We start from the raw sequence: 20,848 nt of genomic DNA, 5'->3' as shown, positions 1-20,848 counted from the left end.
GATCTTAGTTCCCCGACCAGGGATTGAACTGACATCCCCTGCAGTGGAAGGCGGATTCTTTACCACTGGACCACCAGGGAAGTCCCTTAATGTTCACTTTAAACACTCAGAAAGAACAGCCTTGGGATGAGAGAGTGGCCTTCGGTTTTAATCCACCAGCCATGGATCTTAGAGAGGGGAGGACAGGGAAGAGTAGATGCCCTGGGGCAGCTGGTCAACCACTGCTCACCACCCAGGGACAGGGCCTTTGCTCTGCCCTGGTCGTGCCCTACACAGGCACCTGTGGCCTGGCTGCTGCCACTCAAATCATGGCAAAGGAGGGGGGCCATGGTAGCCCCAAGGCAAAATGCAGGAGAGGCAGGCACAGAATGTCAGCTTCTAAGAGGAAACAGTTACATTATATTGCTTAATCCAGGTAGTGGCACATAAGGATGTGCTGTACTGTTTTTCACTATACTGCAAACATATTTCATAAAAAATCTTTTATATATACTTGGTACTTAAAGAGAGAAGAAATACCATCAAAACTCTATGAACAGGTATAAGTAAGATTTATCTTTCAATCAAGCTAAGTAAGGCTTGTGGAGTTTCTTTCTCATGGGACTGTTTATTTTGTTCCCTACAATGCACTATTATTGCTTGCTAGACAGCTCAGGATTTCAGGTTTCTTGGTAGGTTTTTTTTAGGACAGACATCATATCATCTTCCCCCAAGACCTACTATACAGACACTTGATCAGTATGCATTAATTTCTTACTAATGGGCAAGGCTGCTCGTCTAATAACTAATATCTATTAAGAGCTTAGTATATATCAGGCATTATTCTATACACTAAGAATACAGCAGTGAACAAAGTCCCTACCTTCATGGAGTTTACATCTAGACAATAAACAAACAAGTAAACATATCTGTCAATGGTGATAAATGACATACAGAGAAGTAAAGCAGAGACAGAGACACAGAGGGCCAGGGACAGGTGAGATGATGCCATCTTAAACAGAGTGGTTAGGAGAGACCTCACTGACAAGGTGACATGGGTTAGGAGGAAATGATGGAGCAGGTCATGCAGCTATCAGGGAGAGGGTGTTCTAACAGAGGAAACAACCTGTGCAAAGGCCCTGGGGCAGAAGCATGGGCTGGTGTGATAGGAACAGCAGGACCTGGAAGACATGGGAGAAGAGAGTGGAGGGAGTAGGGTAGGGGATGTCCAGGGCCAGAGGCTGGGGTGCCAGATGCAGGATTTCAGAGACCACGGTGAGGACTTTCATGAACTGTGAATGACACGCAGAGCCTTGGGAAGGTTTTGAGCAGGAGTGACAGGGTCTGACTTAAGTTTTAAAGAGGCCACTGTAGCTGCTGTGGAAATGGCCTTGGGAGAGCCACTCATCATCGCTCAGTCTTTTCTTTTTCTGTTCTTAGTCCCTCTATTTGGATTAAATGGTGACTCAGTTGTTGACAGTAAGCACTAGGGTCTGAGAACACAAAATAACCAACTCCCTATTTCACTGTTTTCATTCAACTGAGAGTTATTTACTATTCCCTCCACAAATGCCTACACATACACATCTCTGAGGCATCACTTGCTCTATTATGCTGTCATTATCTATATGTACACCAATGCTCCCCATTAAGCCCTGAGCTCCTCTAGAGCAAAGAAATAATGGCACAAGTCTCCATGGTGCTCACAGACAGTTTTTATTAGCCAGAGTCCTGCCTTCTAGGAGATACACAGCCAACCAAGGCACCCAGCTACCATTTTGTTCTTGCTTACATGGCTGACTCCATGGCTCACCTGGGATGGGGATTTCTGCAAAGCTGCTTCAAGGCCTGGTTTCCACAGGTACAGAGAGCTCCATGTGAGGAAAGGCCAGACAGGGCCCTGTCTCCTCCACACGGGATAGGACACACAAGCCAAATGGGCCATGCGTCATGGAGCAAAAAGAGAGCCCCGAGCTGCTCCCTGGAGGCCTGGGCCCTTGGGGTTCCTCCTACGAGCCAGGCCATTGGATAGCTGCCTGCCTGCCCTCCCACACTGGCCAATCCCTAGCCTGATTGTACCCTTTCTGCATTCAGTGTTGCACACATAATGCAGCTGGATGCCTTCCGCTTACTGGGCTCTATGAGCTTTGGCTGCTGGAGTACAAGGACCAAGCATCTGAATAGAAGGCAAGGTGAGAACATGCTACCCTGTGCTCCTCTCCAGGCAGCTCCTGGGTCACACCCACCAGCCCCAGGAGCCTGTGACCAAAGGGAGCTGCTCCGTCCTGGGGTGAGGGGCCTGGGAGCAGAGTGCCCCAACTAGGAGTGGACCATCCTGCTGACGGGTCGTTTTTCTGTGAAGAAGCTTTTCAGCAGCAGCACCTGGCTGAAGCTGACCACAAACAGCGCAAGCGTCTCACCAACAGACCAGTAAGAGACTCGGCTATTCAGGTCTTCGGCCCGGGCCCTATCCTGGGCCTCCCGGAGCCGGTAATGCGTCTGAGAGTCAATCACCGTCTTTAGAGCCTCGTGGATGGTCACACAGGCGGACTCCATCTAGGCAGGAAGAGAAAAGCAGTCATTGTGAACCCTCAGAAAAGAACAGGATCCAGCACACACACACAGCAAATGTGATCTTCAACATCCTAGGTAATTTCTACTGGATGCTAACTATGTGTCTGTGCTAAGGATTTGACACGGTTGTATTCATAATAAGCCTAACTGAGGCTCAGAGAGGTTAAGTAACTTGTTCAAAGTCACATAGTTAGTAGATGGCAGAGTCAGGATTTAAACTCAACTGTCTTGAGTCCTGAACCTATGCTTTCAAATACTGTCCTGTGTTCTTATTTAATACTCACCATACCCCTGACAGGCAGGGATAATTACTCCCAATGTTAAGGAGGATTGCCTGATTGCTTACTGCATATACTGATGAGGAAATTGAGGCTCAAAGAGGCTACATGACTTGCCCAAGGTCACACAGCTAATGAACGGCAGGGCGTGAAGTAAACCACAATTGTGTTTGAATCTACTGTTCATTCTATTAAATTTGCTGCCTACACTTCTATGTATACACAGAAACACATGAAGACATACATTTCTCATGTACATAGACCCACACACATACAAACGTGCAAAGACATAGACATGTGCACATGAATGTGCACACACACATGCATATACTCACACATAACACATACTACTTCACAACTTCCTTTACCTGCTAAACTATTACATGTAGCATGCCGAATTCTGAATACGTCCCACCCCCACTACCAAGGTCCCCTGCTCCAATCCCAGGAAGCTGTGAATATGACGAGCTGCCACTCCTGTGATTGTTATATGTCACAGTTGACCTTAAGAGAGGGAGACCATCCAGTGGGCCTGACCAAATCACAGGAGCCCTTCAGAGCAGGGAGCTTTCTCCAGCTGGTGGCTGAAGGAGAAGTCAGAGAGGCTGGATTCAAAAGAATTCAGTGCACCGTTGCTGGCTCTCAAGATAGAGAAGGTCACATGCAAGGACCAGAAAAAGGCCTCTAGGAGTGGACAGCACAACAGCCAACAAGGAAACGGGAACCTCAGTCCTACAGCTGCAAAGAACAAAATTCTGCCAACCACCTGAATGAGTGTGAGTAGATTCCTCCCCAGAGCCTCCAGAGAAGAGGCCAACCCAACCTGATTTCAGCCTTGAGACCCTGAGCAGAGAACCCGGCCGAGCTGGCCCAGGCTTAGAGCCTACAGAACTGTGAGATAATGAATGGCTGTTGTTTTCAGCCATTAGTAGTAATTATTGACTCAGCAAAAGAAAACTAAGATATTATGCCTGTGAAAGAACATGTGTTCTTACTCACAGGCAACCTCTAAAGCAATCATTTTATCCAAAACCCTGCAAATTCTATCCCAACAATAAGTTCTTGTGCTACGGAAGTTCTTAAGCATCCAACAGACGTTTGTTTCCCAAATTCCAAAGGTGAACTACTTATAAAGCTCAATGTAAGAAGCTAGAAGGGACCAAACCATTGTGTCACCACCTTGATGGACCCCCGTGAAACCCTCATTTCCCTCACAAATTGAACAGTTTCTGGGCGGCAAAGGGGAGACCATGACCAAAAAAACATGTTCCCCTTACTTGCTTCATAGATATTCTTAACGCTGGGTCATTCTAGGAGCTAAACTAGACTACATGAGGAAAGAGAAAAGCTCCCCTTTAGCCTCTGTGTTGACAAGGCAGCATCTTCTGTCTGACAACTGGTCTACCTCCTAGGGGTGTGGGTTTCCTCTGCACATGTTGGCTGACCCCCTCATTCTGATCTATAGGGAAGAGGTGGTGAAATGTCATGTGGAGGGAAAATTGACAAGGTCACTGTGTATGAGATGGAATTAGTGGATCTCGACTAGGCATCAGGTCAAGGGGCAGAATCCACTGCAAAGAACAAGGTCGTTTGTGCTTCACTTTCTCCCCCAAGGGGAACCTTGATCCTGCTTTCTCAGTGATGCCTGCGTGCCCTATTATTTGGGCTATATTACGGTCTTCTCTTGCGACTGCAGTTAGCATGGGGCTTCTTCACCTTCCCCACATTTGGTAGGTAGGATGTAGAGGTATACCTCGGAGATACTGCGGGTGTGGTTCCAGACCACCACAATAAAGCAAATGTCACAATAAAGTGAGTCACAGGGATTTTTTTGGTTTCCCAGTGCATATAAAAGTTACATTTACACTATACTGTTGTGTATTAAGACTGTAATAGCATTATGTCTAAAAAAAAAATCAATGTACGTACCTTAATTAGAAAATACTTTATTGCTGAAAAAATGCTAACCATCATCTGACAACACAGTGTTGCCCAAAACCTTCAATTGTAAAAAATACAGCACCTGTGAAGTGCAGTAGAACAAGGTGTGTCTGTACCTACAGATGTGTGATGTTAAGAAATGGACAAATGATCCTGAGAAGGGTTCCTGACATCAAGAAGTTGATTCCAAAGGGGACTCCTAAGTGACAACTGACTTCAGATGCCAACCACCAGAGGAGACCTCTCAGGGTAAAGACCTCTGCATTGGAGACAATGGTGGCATTTGTAGGCTTGCTCCTCCTCGCTCTCCTGGTAATGCTTCCAGAGTTGATGAAGGCATGTCAACTGTCACAGAGGAAGGAAGAGGACTAAACTGTGAAGGAACCAGGAAAGAGGTCACAGAGTGGAGTCAGGCTTAACCTACGCAAACCTGTGTCAAAGTGGAACCAAAGTATGTCATTTGTAGACGCTTCCCTACTATGCCCTTCCAGTCACTCCCTATGACCATGACACAGGAAGATTTGGTAAGGCCAATTAGTTCTATATTTATAGCACCCTGGTGATCTTCAGAAGACCACGGTTATTGAAGGTAGGGCTGGGGAACTCAGGAGAGACACCTCTCAAAATGACACTACAGGAATTCCAAATCATACTCGGTTTTCTTTGATGGCCCAAACTACACTAATTCATTCTTTCAAATGTTTATTTATTAAGTGCCTACTCCCCTTCCAGACATTGTGCTGGGCCCTGGGAACTGAGAGATGAAATCAGAGTCAGACACAGTCCTGGGTCTCAAGAAGGTCATAATTCAGAGAATGTAATCAGCTTCCTGCAATGCCAAAAGAGCTAACAACAGAGGGGTGAGCGGAGCTATGGGAACACCTCAGAGAAAGCTGCTAATCCTGCCAGAGATGGAGGCGTACCTGACACAGGGAAGAGATAAACTGAAACTTGACAGATGGGCAGCATGTCACCAGGCAGAGGATGAGGGGAAGGCATTCCACGCAGGAAAAGCATGGCAGGGCTTCCCTGGTGGCGCAATGGTTAAGTATCTGCCTGCCAATGCAGCGGACACAGGATCGAGCCCTGGTCGGGGAAGATCCCACATGCTGTGGAGCAACTAGGCCCGTGCACCACAACTACTGAGCCTGTGCTCTACAGCCCGTGAGCCACAACTACTGAGCCTGCGTGCCACAACTACTGAAGCCTGCGTGCCTAGAGCCCGTGCTCCGCAACAAGAGAAGCCCCTGTAATGAGAAGCCCGCGCACCACAAGGAAGAGTAGCCCCCGCTCACCGCAACTAGAGAAAGCCCACGCGCAGCAACGAAGACCCAACGTAGCCAAAAATAAATAAATAAAATAAATTTATTTTTTTAAAAAAGGAAAGAAAAGCATGGCAAAGACCACATTCAGGGCCCAGTATGTGCATCCCATTGGGGATATGTGGGAAGGAAGTCATGGGTAGGTGGAAGCTCACGGTAAAGGCCTTGAGAGTCAAGACTTTAACACGAAGCTCTGTGAGCAGAAGAATGGCAAGGCAAGGATCCCACTTTAAGAGAACTTCCCTGCCAGCCATGATGCAGCGGGGGATTGGTGGTGGGGAAACCACTTTGGTGGCTGCAATTCTGCTGGGAAGAAAAGACGAGGCCCTCAATTAAGAAGGTCACCAAGTGGGGGAAGAAGAGCGGATCTGGGAGCGATTTAGGGGACTCGGTAACAAAGTAGAGAAGATCATTCTTGAAATTAGTGGGATGAACAGAGATACACATATACATGTATATACATGCACATGCATGCCCTTGTGTATATGCATGCATATGCATGTGTACACATAGACATACATACACACGTTTAGAATGTATAAATACACAGAGGCTTTGTTTTGTTTGGGTTTTTTTTGCAGTACGCGGGCCTCTCACTGTTGTGGCCTCTCCCGTTGCGGAGCACAGGCTCCAGACGCGCAGGCTCAGCGGCCACGGTTCACGGGCCCAGCCGCTCCGCGGCATGTGGGATCTTCCCAGACCGGGGCACAAACCCGTGTCCCCTGCATCGGCAGGCGGATTCTCAACCACTGCGCCACCAGGGAAGCCCAGAGGCTTTGTTTTTAAACACTAGGGAAGGGCTCACTGGTTTTCCAGGCTAGAATTCCACCCTCTGTTTATTTCCATCACAAGCTCATTCAGAAACTGAAGATGTACATTACACTCACTTCAACTGGGAGCTCCTGGGACCCCTGAGCCCTAGCCCAGGTGTTCAGCACTATAGGCTGGTGCCTCCAGCCTCCTCCTAGGGTCCAGAATCACTGGAGAAGGGGTGGGGGTGGGGAGGTGGAAGGGAAGAGAAACGGAGGAGGACACAGAAACCACGGGTGCCAACACCCCGGGCAGAGGACACATCAGATATGCCACGTAAGGCATCACTTCAAAGATGTGGATCAGATGTCACCAGCCAGAGAAAAGCACTGCACTTCTATGAAGAGAACCTGAGGTCTCTACAGGAACAACCTCAGATCCGATCAGTGACAGGGAAGGAAGCCAGTTCTCAGGAGGTAACAGAGCAGGAGGTGGTACTCTACGGCTTTCCTGGCGTCTAAAACCAGCAGACACCTTTAGAACCTGGCATGGGCCTCACAGGAGACCCCAGGGCCACACATCACCAAGATTCACAGACACCTGGAAGCATCCCCTTACCGTAAAAACACGCTACTTCCCCGTCCACTGGGATCTGCCGTTGGCGTTATCTAAGATACCGCTTCAGCTTGTTCCCACAAAATTTCAGTTAGGCAACCCAGCCAGCCTGCTTCCTACCCAGCAGGAAGCCAGCAGAGGCCCTTCTGTTGCAAAGAGCCCTGTTTTGCCAGGGCCATGGGTCCCCAGCTCTCCTGCAGTGCGAACTTCACCCCGCTGAGACCTCCAGCCCTGGCTGGTTCCCAGTGTCCGGGCGCCTCACGGGGATTGTGGGCACCGCTCCATCATGACAGGTAGTCTCTGGAGACACCCTGACCTGTCTCCCTCCCAGGACCATCCTTTTCCTCCATCCCATGCCCACATCCCATCCCGTCTCTACCACCTGCTGATGCCCAGGTCTTCACTGTGTAACCAGCAGCAAATTCCTGCAGCCTCACCTCATCAGGACCTCCAAGGATAGAAGCACTTGGCTCTTTATTTTATTTTATTTTTTGGCCGCGCAGCACATGGGATCTTAGTTCCCCCAACCAGGGATCGAACTCACACCCCCTGCAATGGAAGTGCAGAGTCTTAACCACTGGACTGCCAGGGAAGTCCGCGCTTGGCTCTTTAAATTCTTCAAGAGCTCAAAGGCAGCGTCGCAGGAGCTGGCCTCAGAGTAGAGTTAGGAAAACCTTTAATCTTCCCTCGACTACCACTGAGGCAGCCCCGGACCTTGGACCTCTGTCAGGAACTTTCAGCCTCTGCTAGGATCTTCCCAGACTCTCAGGATGCCCAGGGCACCTCAAGGTTGGCCTCCCTCAGCAGCATCCCTAGCCCATGTCCTCTGCCAGGAGCCTGGTCGTGCTGGAACTCAGGCCGAAGACAAGTCCCTCTCGCCTGGAGCCCTGTCCTGGGATGCGGTCACTCTGGATCCTATTCTTTCACCCTAGGGCTGCTACTGGTGCCAGAACACACAGCCTCTGGCCCAGCACTGAGCCGGATGAAGCTTCAGGTAGAAAGGGGATCCATGCCAAGCAAAATAAGATCAGGGCCAGTGAGGAAAGTAAAGTGATGCCCTGAATACCGGCACCTGCTGTTCTCCCCACCCAGGAGGCCTTTCCTCCTCCCATGCCAGACACACTCCTAGGCAAGCACCTAGGAGTCACTTTAAGCTAAAATTCTCCCTGTGAAGACTTCCCTGACCCTCCTGGAAGAGTCAATTGGTCCATCCCCTGACAACCCTCACCCTTAAATCTCAGCTCTGATCAGAGCATCCTGGAGCTCCGTGGGTTACAGGGTCGCATTCCACGCAGGGCTCCTGACAGCTGGGACAGCACCCTCTGACCTCATACTCCCACCACCAGGTACAGGGTACAGACTGAGCACGGGCCCACCACAGGCGAGCGGGAGCTGTCTGAGACAGGCACAGACCAGGCAGGGGGGTCAGAGGCACAGAAGGAGAACGAAACAGCTCTTTTGCGGCTGGGCAGGAGGAAGGATGAGGTTCCCAGATGTAGAAGGGGGGAAGTGCAATCACTCCTTCCTGCAACAAAACCAAACTCTAATTCTAAGGCTCCAGGAAAGAACATCTCTAGTGCGCTAATCCACAAAGCCTTTTCTCTACTGGTTTCTTTTCCACTGTTTAGAGAGAGAAATCCTTCAGCTCAGCTTCTGGAGACTCACAAAATCTTCAAAACAGAAGCTATTTCATCAATGACCAACAGACCTCCTGAGAGGATAGGTTATGAAAGATCCTACACTTAAGACACACCCTGGGCTGGAACTTCTATCAGCAGTCACGCCGCTAAGTTCAAACGCACTGCTGTCCAGTGGAACGCTCCATGCGTGGGCACCAGCCACTTGTGACTACTGAGCACTAGAAATGTTGGTATAGAGCAAACAAGGAAGGGAATTTTTTTTTTTTTTTTTGCGGTACGCGGGCCTCTCACTGTTGTGGCCTCTCCCGTTGCGGAGCACAGGCTCCGGACGCGCAGGATCAGCGGCCATGGCTCACAGGCCCAGCCGCTCCATGGCACGTGGGATCTTCCCGGACCGGGGCACGAACTCGTGTCCCCTGCATCGGCAGGCGGACTCTCAACCACTGTGCCACCAGGGAAGCCCGGAAGGGAATTTTTAATTTAATTTTAATTAAATGTCAACAGCCATATGTAGATAGCTGTTACTGACTGGACAGTGCAGTGCTAACCTCCAGCTGCTCAGAGAATGAGCCCATGGTCAAAGCCACAGAGGAATGGAGCCTGTGGTCACCTTGGAGGGCAACCCAGAAGGTAATCTGGCATTGCTGGAGACTCAGATGCTCTGGCTTTGGGCCTGGAACAGGTGCGGCCACAGAGGGTCATTCCTGTCTCACAGGTTTCCCTGGGTCCTGCCACTCAGTCATCTGACAACTATTTGGTGAGCTCTTATTCTATGCCACACCCCAGGCACTGGGGAGCTGGGTATTCAGGGGTAATACAGAGTCCTAGCCTCAGAGCCTGCATATGGGAGGGAGGGAGAAGCTTAAATAGCAGGAGGGAAGACTGATGGAGGAGGCTGGGGTCGGATTATAGTTAACTGTGACAGCCATGGGTGACAGAGATGACTATCTGTCCTCCAAAAGTGTCACCGTTTCTCTTTCAGATTGTGAAGTTTGTTGCTAGGAGTTGACTGCCCAACTGAACTGTATTTGCCACCTTCGTTTCATCCACAGGACTATTTCTCAACAATGAGATATGAGTGGGTGTGATGGCGTCACTTCTGGGCCAGGGCTTTTAAGAAGCAGATGGGACTTTATCATTCTCTCCTTCTTTTGGTGGCTAGAAACAGAGGACTCTGAAGCCCTAAGGGACATCAGAAAGATGACAAGAAAGAAGGAGCCTGGCTTCCTGAGTCACTCCATGGAGGAAAGTCCTCCACCCATATCCCCACTCTCTGGATTATTATTTGAGTGAGGAAAAAAAAAACTTTCCTTGTGCTAAGCCATTGATATTTGGGGTTTATTTGTTATAACAGCCAGACATTGTTACCTTAACTAATATATACCACACAGAGTAGGACTGGTCTTTCTCATGTAGATACATCATATCAGCAGAGAGGCATATGCTACTATGTGTACTATGTGTTTGAAAGTGGTGCTGTGTCAAAGACTAAATGGGAACGCAGGAATACCAGAGGAAAGCACTGCAGGGATCCAGTTAAAGAATGGAGAGGAAGACCAAAAGGAGAACATAGGGTCTTGTAGGACTGGATGTGAACAGAGGAGCAGAGTCAATACTGAGACTTCAGATTGGAGCTGGATAGCCGGTGACTGCTCATCAGCCAAGACGGGCACAGACGAGGAGGAGCAGGCTTGGGGGGAGGGGGTTCATCTCAGCCTGTTAGTGTCCACTCACCTGGGTGAGAGCCGTGACTCTGTTCCCCATGTCTGGGAGAATGGGGGGCTCGTCGCCCACTTGAAAGTCAAAGTAGACGGTCTTGTGAGAGAAGGTGGAAAACTCATTACTGAAGCAAAACTGATAAACGCCCTTGACCTCAGCCTGGTGTGTGAAGCTGTCATACTGCTTCTTGGTTTCCCTGTAGATGGTGTTCCCCAGGGGGTCCTCCACATAGCAGTCAACGTCGTAGTGGCCTCCAGTGATGACCTGACAACCACAAAAGACACCCACAGTCTGCTGTTACCAGAGAGGCAAACACCACTTCCCAAAGGCCGACCAGGCACTGTGATTACAGGTCACAAACATTTTTTTCATTTAATCTTCACAGCCTTCTAAAGGCTGACACTCCCCAATTTACAGAGGATGACACTGAGGCTGAGAGAGTTGAAGTTAACTGGCCATGGTCATGCCGCTTGAAAGTGACAGAGCTAAGACTCAAATCCATGTCTGCCCGACTCCAAAAGTTTTGCTCTGCAAGAGTGCAAAGAGCCTAATCCTCCCCATTTTACAGAAGAGGTCACTGAGGCTCCGAGGTTAAGTAAACTGCTGAACGTGTCTGGTAAACGTTAATATTACTGCTGATGGAATGCAAGGGGAAAGCAAATATAGACCGAAGCCTTCACAGAATCAGTGATTACCAGAGGTGGGAGAGTCCTCGGGAATCATTAGTTCAAGCTCTCTTTGTCAACACAGGAAAGATAAGACCTGCAAAGGGCAGAAATCACAGAGGTGGTCAATGACTACAGCTAAGGTCTATCAAAGAACACAGCCAATGGCCTCCATCTGCTTCCAAATGTTAAAATTTCCTTTTGTCCAGATGGAAGAATTTGCTTTGTGATTAGTGAGCTTCCTAATGCTGGAGGTGTGTAAACTCATGCTGAACCTGCTCTAGCAGGGGTTCCTGACCTGGCAGGGACCAGATGACCTCTCAGGCCCCTCCATCCTCACAACGATCATGTTTTGCTGACTGTATCTAGGTTACCCCTGTTAACCCAGCTACAATTTCCATGCTGTCCACGGACATGTGAAAGTGGCCACATCAGTGACTCGGAGGTCATCACACATAGTGCTGTCCCCAAGCACATGCCTCCTTTAGTGGCTTTGGTCAGAGAGGGCCCACCATGTGGCCTGCCCTTACTCCTGCTTCCCGTGCCAACTCACCTCTGTAATGCCTGTCAGTATGTGTCCACAAGCAGACACGGGTCTGGGTATAATTCCCACTCAGCTCCCTACTCTTAGATCTGCTCACTAAACCTTAGGGGCAGATCTCTCGCTCAAGACCTGCTCCCCGGGCTTCCCTGGTGGCCCAGTGGTTGAGAGTCCGCCTGCCGATGCAGGGGACACGGGTTCGTGCCCTGGTCTGGGAAGATCCCACATGCCGCGGAGCGGCTGGGCCCGTGAGCCATGACCGCTGAGCCTGCGCGTCCAGAGCCTGTGCTCCGCAATGGGAGAGGCCACAACAGTGAGAGGCCCGCGTAACCCCCCGCCAAAAAAAATGTAATCTCTAAGGGGGAGCATTCATTTAGCAAGAGGGAAGAGATATGGGAACATACGTATATGTATAACTGATTCACTTTGTTATAAAGCAGAAACTAACACACCATTGTAAAGCAATTACACTCCAATAAAGACGTTAGTTAAATAAATAAATAAATAAATAAAATAAAATAAATTAAAAATAGAATTTAAAAAAAGACCTGCTCCCCTGAACTGTGAGCCATGAGATCTCTCAAAGGAGCCAGGACTGCAGGAGCTAGGAGCTTTTCTGAGCCATATGGCAGCAGCCACAACACCACTCCTTGGAAACACTGCCAGGGCTCAAAGCCTGCGCTGACACCTCCTTTCCCAAGCGCCATTTCCCATCACTTGCCGCTCTCACCCCAACTTGACTTCAAACACTGGAGAGAGGGAAAAATAAACCCAAGAACCCATTTCCTCTCGCTGCCATTTTTCAGTACAGGCGAGGACAAACTGGTCCAAAAAACTTGGGACAGAGAGCCTGTGTCCAGCTAATCAGACATGGCATTCCTTAGAGTCAAGGGGCCTGCAGGTCATTGAGGACAACTCACCAGGATGCAGGACCCACCCCCGGGCATCCGCATCCAGGTAGTGCACCTGCGGCGCTACCTCCCTCCCTGGTTAGTCGGGCCTGTCTCGAGTGGGCTCTGACTTCCTCGCGGGGAAGTCAGCTGGTCTCTGGTCATTCCCGCCCCCTTCAGCCTCTTTGGCTAATTCCAGCCACTCCAGCATGGGGCGCACGAGTGACCAGTGGAGACCTGGAAGGGGGAGAAGAGGCGCTGCCGGGCGCCAGGGCCTCACCTGGTAATCCAGGGAGAACTTCACGCCCTGCTCCACGTCCTCGTGGAAGCACTGCTTGGCGTTGTCAGGTAACTCGAAGGTGAGCTCCGCGCCCTCCGGCCGCTCCGCCTGCAGCAGGAGCAGCAGCAGCAGCAGCAGCAGAAGGGGCAGCGCGCAGGCGGAGCGCGAGGCCACGCTGCCCATGATGCTCCCGGTCCAGTCCCGTGGGCCGCGGCTCGGGCGTGCGCTCCTCGCGGGTGGGACGGTAGCTGGGGCACCAGGGATAAGGCGCAGGGACAGACGTGGCGCTCGCGGGGCGCTGCGCTTCCGGGAGGGCGGGAGACTCAGCGCGCAGCCGCGAGCTCGGGGGTGGTCCCGGGACCGAGGCCAGAGAGCACCGCGGCCTCCCCCCGCCCCTTCTGCCCGCTGCGCCTGCGCGCTGGCTGGGCTGGCGAAGGGGACACGCCCCCTCCCCCGCCCCGAGCTGTTCTACTGGGGCGTCTCGCCGAAGGTGAGGCGGGACGCCCACCCCAAGCGCGCACCTCCTCGGAAGGGCCTTCTGCCAACATCCCCGACAGACGTTTTCTGCATCTTCTGGGACCCGCAGGCTTGAGTATTACCCGGAATTGGCCCAGGTCCACGCAGTCCATCCTCTCTGGCTGCAGCAGCACGAAGCCCATGGGGTTTTACAAGGTACAGGCTCTGCTTCTGACTGGCTCTGTAACTTGTCTCACGCTTCTCCGGAGAATCAGTCTCCTGGTCTAGAACTGGGTGTGCCCAAACCTACTATCCACAATAGCAAGGAAGGCTAGAGGAAAGATATGCAAACTCTGGGGACCCAATTAACACCCCCTTTCTCATTCCCATCCCCTTCCCAAGGTGAAAAAGTATGCCACGGGGCAGGGGGGTTGATTGGTGAGAGTAAGTAAAACCCCCACAGCTACATCTGTTCTGGGGAAAACTGGCAGGCGTGCTCACACACAAAGCTTCCTGAAGCTTCCTGAAGATACGAATACAGGTCTCTCACTCAGGGATTTCAGGTATCTCTTGGTTGTCTGGATAAGTTGAAGGTTCTTCTGGGACAAAACAATCTTTTTTTTTTTCCCTTTGACTTCTCAAAAGCGCTGAAAGCAGATAAATTAATTTACTGTCTTATCTATTACCATTGACCTAAGAAGATATCTTGTATAATCATTACTATAGCGTTTTATATTCACTATGATCAGGTAAAGACAAAGAGAAAAAAACGATTGTAGTCTCGCTACTCAGTAAAGAATTTTTTTCAGAACATCATTAGGTGAGGTGTATCTTGATTTTAGCAAAGAATTTTACTGCCTATATAGGTCTCCACGTGGATAAGACCGAAGTGTCCTGTCACTGGGCATACTTGACGTTGGATTAAGGCGGTAAATGATGTGAAAGCAGTCTGTTAGCTGTTAAATAACATGCACACAAAATGTAATTATTAATATTTACTGGCTCTGTACCAGACTTGGCAAGGTATATAGTGTGTTTTGAGGCTCTTTCCATGGCTCTGTCCTGTTAAACATTATTTTTCAGTAACTAGTAGAAAACATGTAAGTAGTAATCATCTAATCTTGATGCAGCAAGTGGAGAAACAAATGACAGATGTAAGACCGAGATTACCATGGCCAGCTGGAGTACTCACAAGGTAAAGTCAAAGGAAACAGGATTTAACCTGGAAGAGTAGAAACTAAGAAGGAAGAGAGTGTTCGCTTTAAAAGTTTGCGTAACAGCAGTCGTAGCAGCTACCCTTATTTAGCAGTTACAATGAACCAGCACAGTGCTTGCTACTGATACACTTTTACATATTTTACACTAATTAAACCTCACTCACAACCATGGAATTATTATTGTTTTCCCTTATAACAACGAAGAAACAGAAGCTCTGGCTGTTTGAATAACATTTGTTTCAGTAAGCCTTTGCCGTGTAACTCCTCAGTGGCTTAAACGAACAATGACATAATTTCTCATGATTTTGTAGGTTGGCTGCTCAGTTCTTTAGCTGGTTTTGCTTGGGCTTCAGGGCTGGGAAATCCAAGATGGTCCCACCTACATGTCTGGCAGCTGGTATAGTCTGTTGACTGGGGCACCTTAATTCTCCATGCATCCTCTCACCTCCTGTAGGCTAGATGATTTCCTTATATGGCAGGCTCAGGGCAGCATCTCAAGAGAGCCTGAAACAGCCTGGCCCTTCTCCCCGTGTCCTCCCCGCGCCCCCCACTCACTACATTCCAGAATTTGCCCAATATCACTTTTGCCACATTCTGTTGGTCAAAGCACGTCCCCAGGCCAGTCCAGATTCGAGGTGAAGAAATAGACTCCATCCATCTCTGGATTGGAGGAGCTGCAAAGTCACATTCAAAGGAGGAGCATACTAGGGTGGTGGAATCTGTGATCATTACACAATCTGCCATAGTTCCCAAATTCGCTCAGCTTGTTAATGGCTAAGCCAGCAATTGAACCCAGGTCTTCCTAATTCTAAAGGCCACGTGCTTTTCACCACACACACTGCGCTACCCATTCCTCAGGGTACATCTGTCCTGCATGTTCCATCTGCCAGACTTGGGATGAATCTGACACTGAGGTACATTTCAACTAACGTAAGAAATTACTTTATGGCAACCAGAGCTTTCCAAAAATTGATGAGCAGAGATAATGATTTTCTTTTATCCCTTAAAATATTTAAGCAGCGACTGTATAAACAGCCAACCTCTTGGGATGTTGTAGAGAAGATTTGTGAACTGAGCGATGGAGTGTAATGGTTGATGACCTTTAAGCTTCCTTCCAAGCTTTGTTTTCCATGATATATGGTAGAAACTTCCAAAAGTAAGGAAACTTGGAAAACAAAAGCAAAACCATTACCTGTCCACTTCCATGGCTGCCTTTTGTAAAGGCCTTTTAAAACAGTAAATTAAAAATGAGTATCTTAATAGGTTCAGAAAAAGCATCATAAAAAAAGCATGACATCCACTCACAGTAAAAACTCTTAGCAAACCAGAAATAATAGATAACTTCCTTCAGTGTCTATAAAAATATCTATTAAAAAATAAGAGCCAACCTCATGGTTAATGACTAAACATTAAAATCCTTCCCTTTGAAATTGGAAATACGACATGAAAGCCTGCTATCACAACTGCTATTTAACATTGTTCCAGAAATTCTAAGCAGTAAAATAAGGTAAGAAAAAAAAATACAAGGATAAGAATAGGAAATATGAAAGTCAGAATATGAGGGGCACCCATGGGACGGACTCAGAAATGTTCCCATTGTGACTCTTTGTTGAATTGCACACTTATGTTCTGTGTGTGTGTTTTCTTTCACAATTTAAAAGGTTTAAAAAGAGAGTGTCTTATAATGACATAGGCATTGTAAGGTGGACCCATCTGTCCCCTGAAGCAGGATTTTTCATGGTTGCATACAACAGGAGCACTGCCCAGCATGCTTTTAGGATTTTGAAAGAAAATCCTTTTTTTTTTTTTTTCCGCAGTACACGGGCCTCTCACTGTTCTGGCCTCTCCCGTTGCGGAGCACAGGCTCCGGACGCGCAGGCTCAGCGGCCATGGCTCACAGGCCCAGCCGCTCCGCGGCATGTGGGATCTTCCCAGACCGGGGCACGAACCCGTGTCCCCTGCATCGGCAGGCGGACTCTCAGCCACTGCGCCACCAGGGAAGCCCGAAAATCCATTTTTATCCACGCCTTCTACATGTAATTGATGGTGAGGAAAGAAAGCAATGTAGTCACTGTGGACTGACTGAGGCAAATAGAAAGTTAGTAAACTACATATGTTGCCACGGAGCTATAGCCAATACCAGGCTTTCCCCAAACAAACCAGAGAAAGATGACACACACCACCTCACGTCACAGCACCGAGAGGGCCAGATATTCCCTCTCTCCCTGCTTGTAGGTCCCAAGACACGTGGGCATGTGAGCCAGGCTCCACCAACCAGAGGCTCTTGCATCTGAATCTTGAGAGGGTATCCAAAGACATGGAGACGTCAAAGAGTATTGATGGCAGTGGTAGGATGGAGACTCCAGGGGTGTGAGAGCAAGTGCCCAGGAGCAGAAGTTCATCCTGAGCGGAAGCTTCCTATGACATGATTTTGGCAGTGAACTTGGCCACTTAGCTTTTCTTAAGTCTTGCCCCTTTTATGAGTCAATTTCCATTCTTCTCATTGGCTCTATAAAGTTTGAGATTTTTTCAACTGCAGTAGAATGGGCCTGGATTTTTCATTACCCCAACGCAGGTAGAAAGCTATAGGATTTGCCTAAAATGTCAAGAAGGAATGGGAAAGGGAAATTGTATGAAGTGCTTTTGAAGGCAATGCTTAGAATAAAATAATCTTTTTATGATTATCAATAAACTGGCTGTATAATTGTGTGTTGTGGAAGCATAGGATCAGGAGGATGCTTTGAAATAGATTTTCTCAAATTTTTTGATGTTTGTAGCACAGAAGAGACACATACACTAATCCCACTCACAGCCTATTTTCCTCAATTATCTCATGGCCTTGCTCAATGACAAGGTGAATGGGAAGATTTGTCTCCCATGTGTCCAGAAGGAGAGGAGGACTGAATATGAGTGAATACTATCTATATCTATTGCATTACAGTAAAAAAACAAAACAAAGACTCAGTGTCTGGTAAAGGCAGGTTAGATCATTTGAACCTAAGTTCCCCCTGAAAACAACTAAAAATACAACTTTAAATGTTTTCTAGAAAGCATCAAAGAGCTGACAAGATTGTAAAGAATTATCAAGCCAAAATTGAAGGGGAAACAGTCACCTGGAGACAGAGGCGTTCCCAAATGCTACTTTTCCCACGAGGGCATTTGCCAATTCTGAAAATATTTAATTTGAATGTTTACAGTCACACACGGAGAGTGGGCAGAAAACAGAGCCTGAAGAGGGGTGTTGGGGGCGCATGATATCACTTTCTCAGAAGCTGCCAGGCACCACCCACACTGACCACGTGCAACTGACTTCACAGAAACATCACAGTCCCCCCGATCCTAATTATACCAGTCGGTTCAGACCTTCACCTCTGTGCTAGTCTCTGTTTGGAGCCCATGTCCTGTGACAGTCATTTCCAGCTCCGTGATTCGCTTGTGTTGTTTGTACGCCTGGAAAGGTCTGCCAGCTCCATCTGGAGACCCTGTCCCACACAGCATCCACAAAACCTCTACCTACTTGTAAAGAGTCAATGTGGGGCTTCCCTGGTGGCGCAGTGGTTGAGAGTCTGCCTGCCGATGCAGGGGACACGGGTTCGTGTCCCGGTCCGGGAAGATCCCACATGCCACGGAGCGGCTGGGCCCGTGAGCCATGGCCGCTGAGCCTGCGCGTCCGGAGCCTGTGCTCTGCAACAGGAGAGGCCACAACAGTGAGAGGCCTGCGTACCGCAAAAAAAAAAAAAGAGTCAATGTGGCTGGGCCATGGGGCACCCAGATATTTGGTCAGACATTATTCTGGGTGTTCCTGTAACGTGCGTTTGCATGAAATTAACATTGGGATCAGTGCAGTTTAAATAGAGCCAATTGCCCTCCAGGATGTGAGTGGGCCTCGTTCAATCAGTTGAAGGCCTGAATAGACCAAATAGTCGACCTTCCCCTGAATGAGAGGAATTTTCCAGCAGAGAGCTTTCAGACCTGAACTGGATGCTCTGCTGGTTCTCCAGCCTGCCAGCCCACCCTGCAGATTATGGACTTGCCGGCCTCCATAATTCAATTCCTTATAATAAATCTTTAGATAGATAGATATCTCATATATATGCCTCATGTATATCATATATCCTATACATTCCATGTATATGTATATACACTATTGATATATATAATATATATAATTCCATATGTGTGTGTTTGTGTGTATGTACAATATCCTATTGGTTCTGCGTCTCTGGAGAACCTGACTAATACACTCCTCTTAAAGCCTGTGTTGTCTTACCTTCTCACTTTATATAATCATTCTTTTATTCTTCTATATCAGGAGAGCTTCTTATGGAACTTTGCTAAAAATTGAGGTATAACTGACAACAGCCTGCATCTATTTAAAGGGTACAGTTTGATAAGTTGTCACATATGTATACACCTGTGAAACCATCGCCGTAATCATGATAGTGAACATATCCGTCTCCCCCAAAAGTTTTCTCGTGCCCTTTGTAATCCATCCCTCTCATACCTCCCTAACCTCCCCATTCATCCCCATAACCACTGATTTGCTTTCTATCACAATACATTCATTAGCATTTTCTAGAATTTTATATAAGTGAAATCATACAAAAGCACTCTTTGTAGTATAGCTTCTTAAACTCAACACAATTATTTTAGGATGCATTCATGCTGAAGTGTATATCAATAGTTCATTCCTTTTTATTGCTGAGCAATATTCTACTCCACATAAGCATGGGTTTATTTCTGATCTCTCTAATTGGTTCCATTGATCTGTTTGTCCTTATTTGTGCCAATATCATGCTCTCTTGATTGCTGTGACTTTAGAAAAAATCTTGAAATCATGTCATGCCAGTCCTCCAACTCTGTTATTCTTTTTCAGAGTTGTATTGGTGGGACTTCCCTGGTGGTCCAGTGGTGAAGAATCTGCCTTCCAATGCGGGGGACGCATGTTCGATCCCTGGTCAGGGAACTAAGATCCCACATGCTGCAGGGCAGCTAAGCCCGTGCGCCACAACTACTGAGCTCTTGCACCTCAGTGAGAGAGCCTGCATACCACAAACTACAGAGCCCGCGCTCCCTGGATCCCACGTGCCACAACTAGAGAGAGAAAACCCACATGCCACAGCTGTAGAGAAGCCTGCATGCCACAACTAGAGAGAAGTCCACGCACCACAACGAAGAGCCCACGTGCCGCAATGGAAGGTCCCGCATGCCTCAATGAAGATCCCGCGTGCTGCAACTAAGACCCAAAGCAGACAAATAAATAAATAAATAAATAAATATTAAGAAAAAAACATTGTATTGGCTATTATAGATCCTTTGCATTTCCAAGTGAATTTTATTTCATTTTATTTTATTTTTTATATTTTGTTATGTGGCAAAGAATAATTAAGTTTGCCAATGGAATTACAGTTACTAATCAATTGACTTTTTTTTTTTTTGACTGCGCAGAGTTACATGCAGGATCTTAGTTCCCCGACCAGGGATCAAATACGTGCCCCCTGCAGTGGAAGCGTGGAGTCTTAACCACCTAAGCACAGTCTTAACCAGGGCAGTCCCTCCAGATGAATTTTAGAATCAGTTTGTTAATTTCTATAAAAGTGCCTGCAGGGACTTCCCTGGTGGTGCAGTGAAGAATCTGCCTGCCAATGCAGGGGACGCGGGTTTGAGCCCTGGTCCGGGAAGATCCCACATGCCGCGGAGCAACTAAGCCTGTGCACCACAACTACTGAGCCTGTGCTCTAGAGCCCGTGAGCCACAACTGCTGAGTCCGCATTCCACAAGTACTGAAGCCTGTGTGCTAGAGCCCATGCTCCGCAATAAGAGAAGCCACCGAAATGAGAAACCCGCACACCGCAACGAAGAGTAGCCCCCGCTCACCGCAACTACAGAAAGTCCGTGTGCAACAATGAAGACCCAACTCAGCCGAAAACAAATAAGTTTATTTTTTTAAAAACCAGTGCAAACTGCCAAGTATGTTAAAA

The 20,848-nt window shown here is 48.2% G+C and overlaps 1 protein-coding gene across 1 annotated transcript; it reads right to left on the bottom strand.

Annotated features, from left to right (window-relative positions):
- Positions 1-1,676: 1,676 nt before the first annotated feature.
- Positions 1,677-13,497, bottom strand: TMED3 (transmembrane p24 trafficking protein 3). Its single transcript, XM_079698884.1, has 3 exons — positions 13,195-13,497; positions 10,834-11,082; positions 1,677-2,535 (listed from the first exon to the last, which is right to left on the bottom strand). Exons 1-3 carry the CDS (start codon positions 13,375-13,377, stop codon positions 2,299-2,301), a joined length of 669 nt encoding a protein of 222 aa, XP_079555010.1. The 5' UTR covers positions 13,378-13,497; the 3' UTR covers positions 1,677-2,298.
- Between the last annotated feature and the right edge of the window lie 7,351 nt (positions 13,498-20,848).

This window comes from Hyperoodon ampullatus (genome assembly GCF_949752795.1).
Source record: "Hyperoodon ampullatus genome assembly, chromosome: 3".
In the NCBI taxonomy this organism is placed as follows: domain Eukaryota; kingdom Metazoa; phylum Chordata; class Mammalia; order Artiodactyla; family Ziphiidae; genus Hyperoodon; species Hyperoodon ampullatus.
This window is presented reverse-complemented; position numbering and strand designations above follow the sequence as displayed.

Coding starts and splice junctions, on each gene's coding strand:
- TMED3 (XM_079698884.1), bottom strand. CDS start 13,377: ATGGGCAGCGTGGCCTCGCGCTCCGCCTGCGCGCTGCCCCTTCTGCTG. Junction 11,083..13,194: donor AGTTCTCCCTGGATTACCAG/GTGAGGCCCTGG, acceptor TGTGGTTGTCAG/GTCATCACTGGAGGCCACTA. Junction 2,536..10,833: donor GAGTCACGGCTCTCACCCAG/GTGAGTGGACAC, acceptor CTTCCTGCCTAG/ATGGAGTCCGCCTGTGTGAC.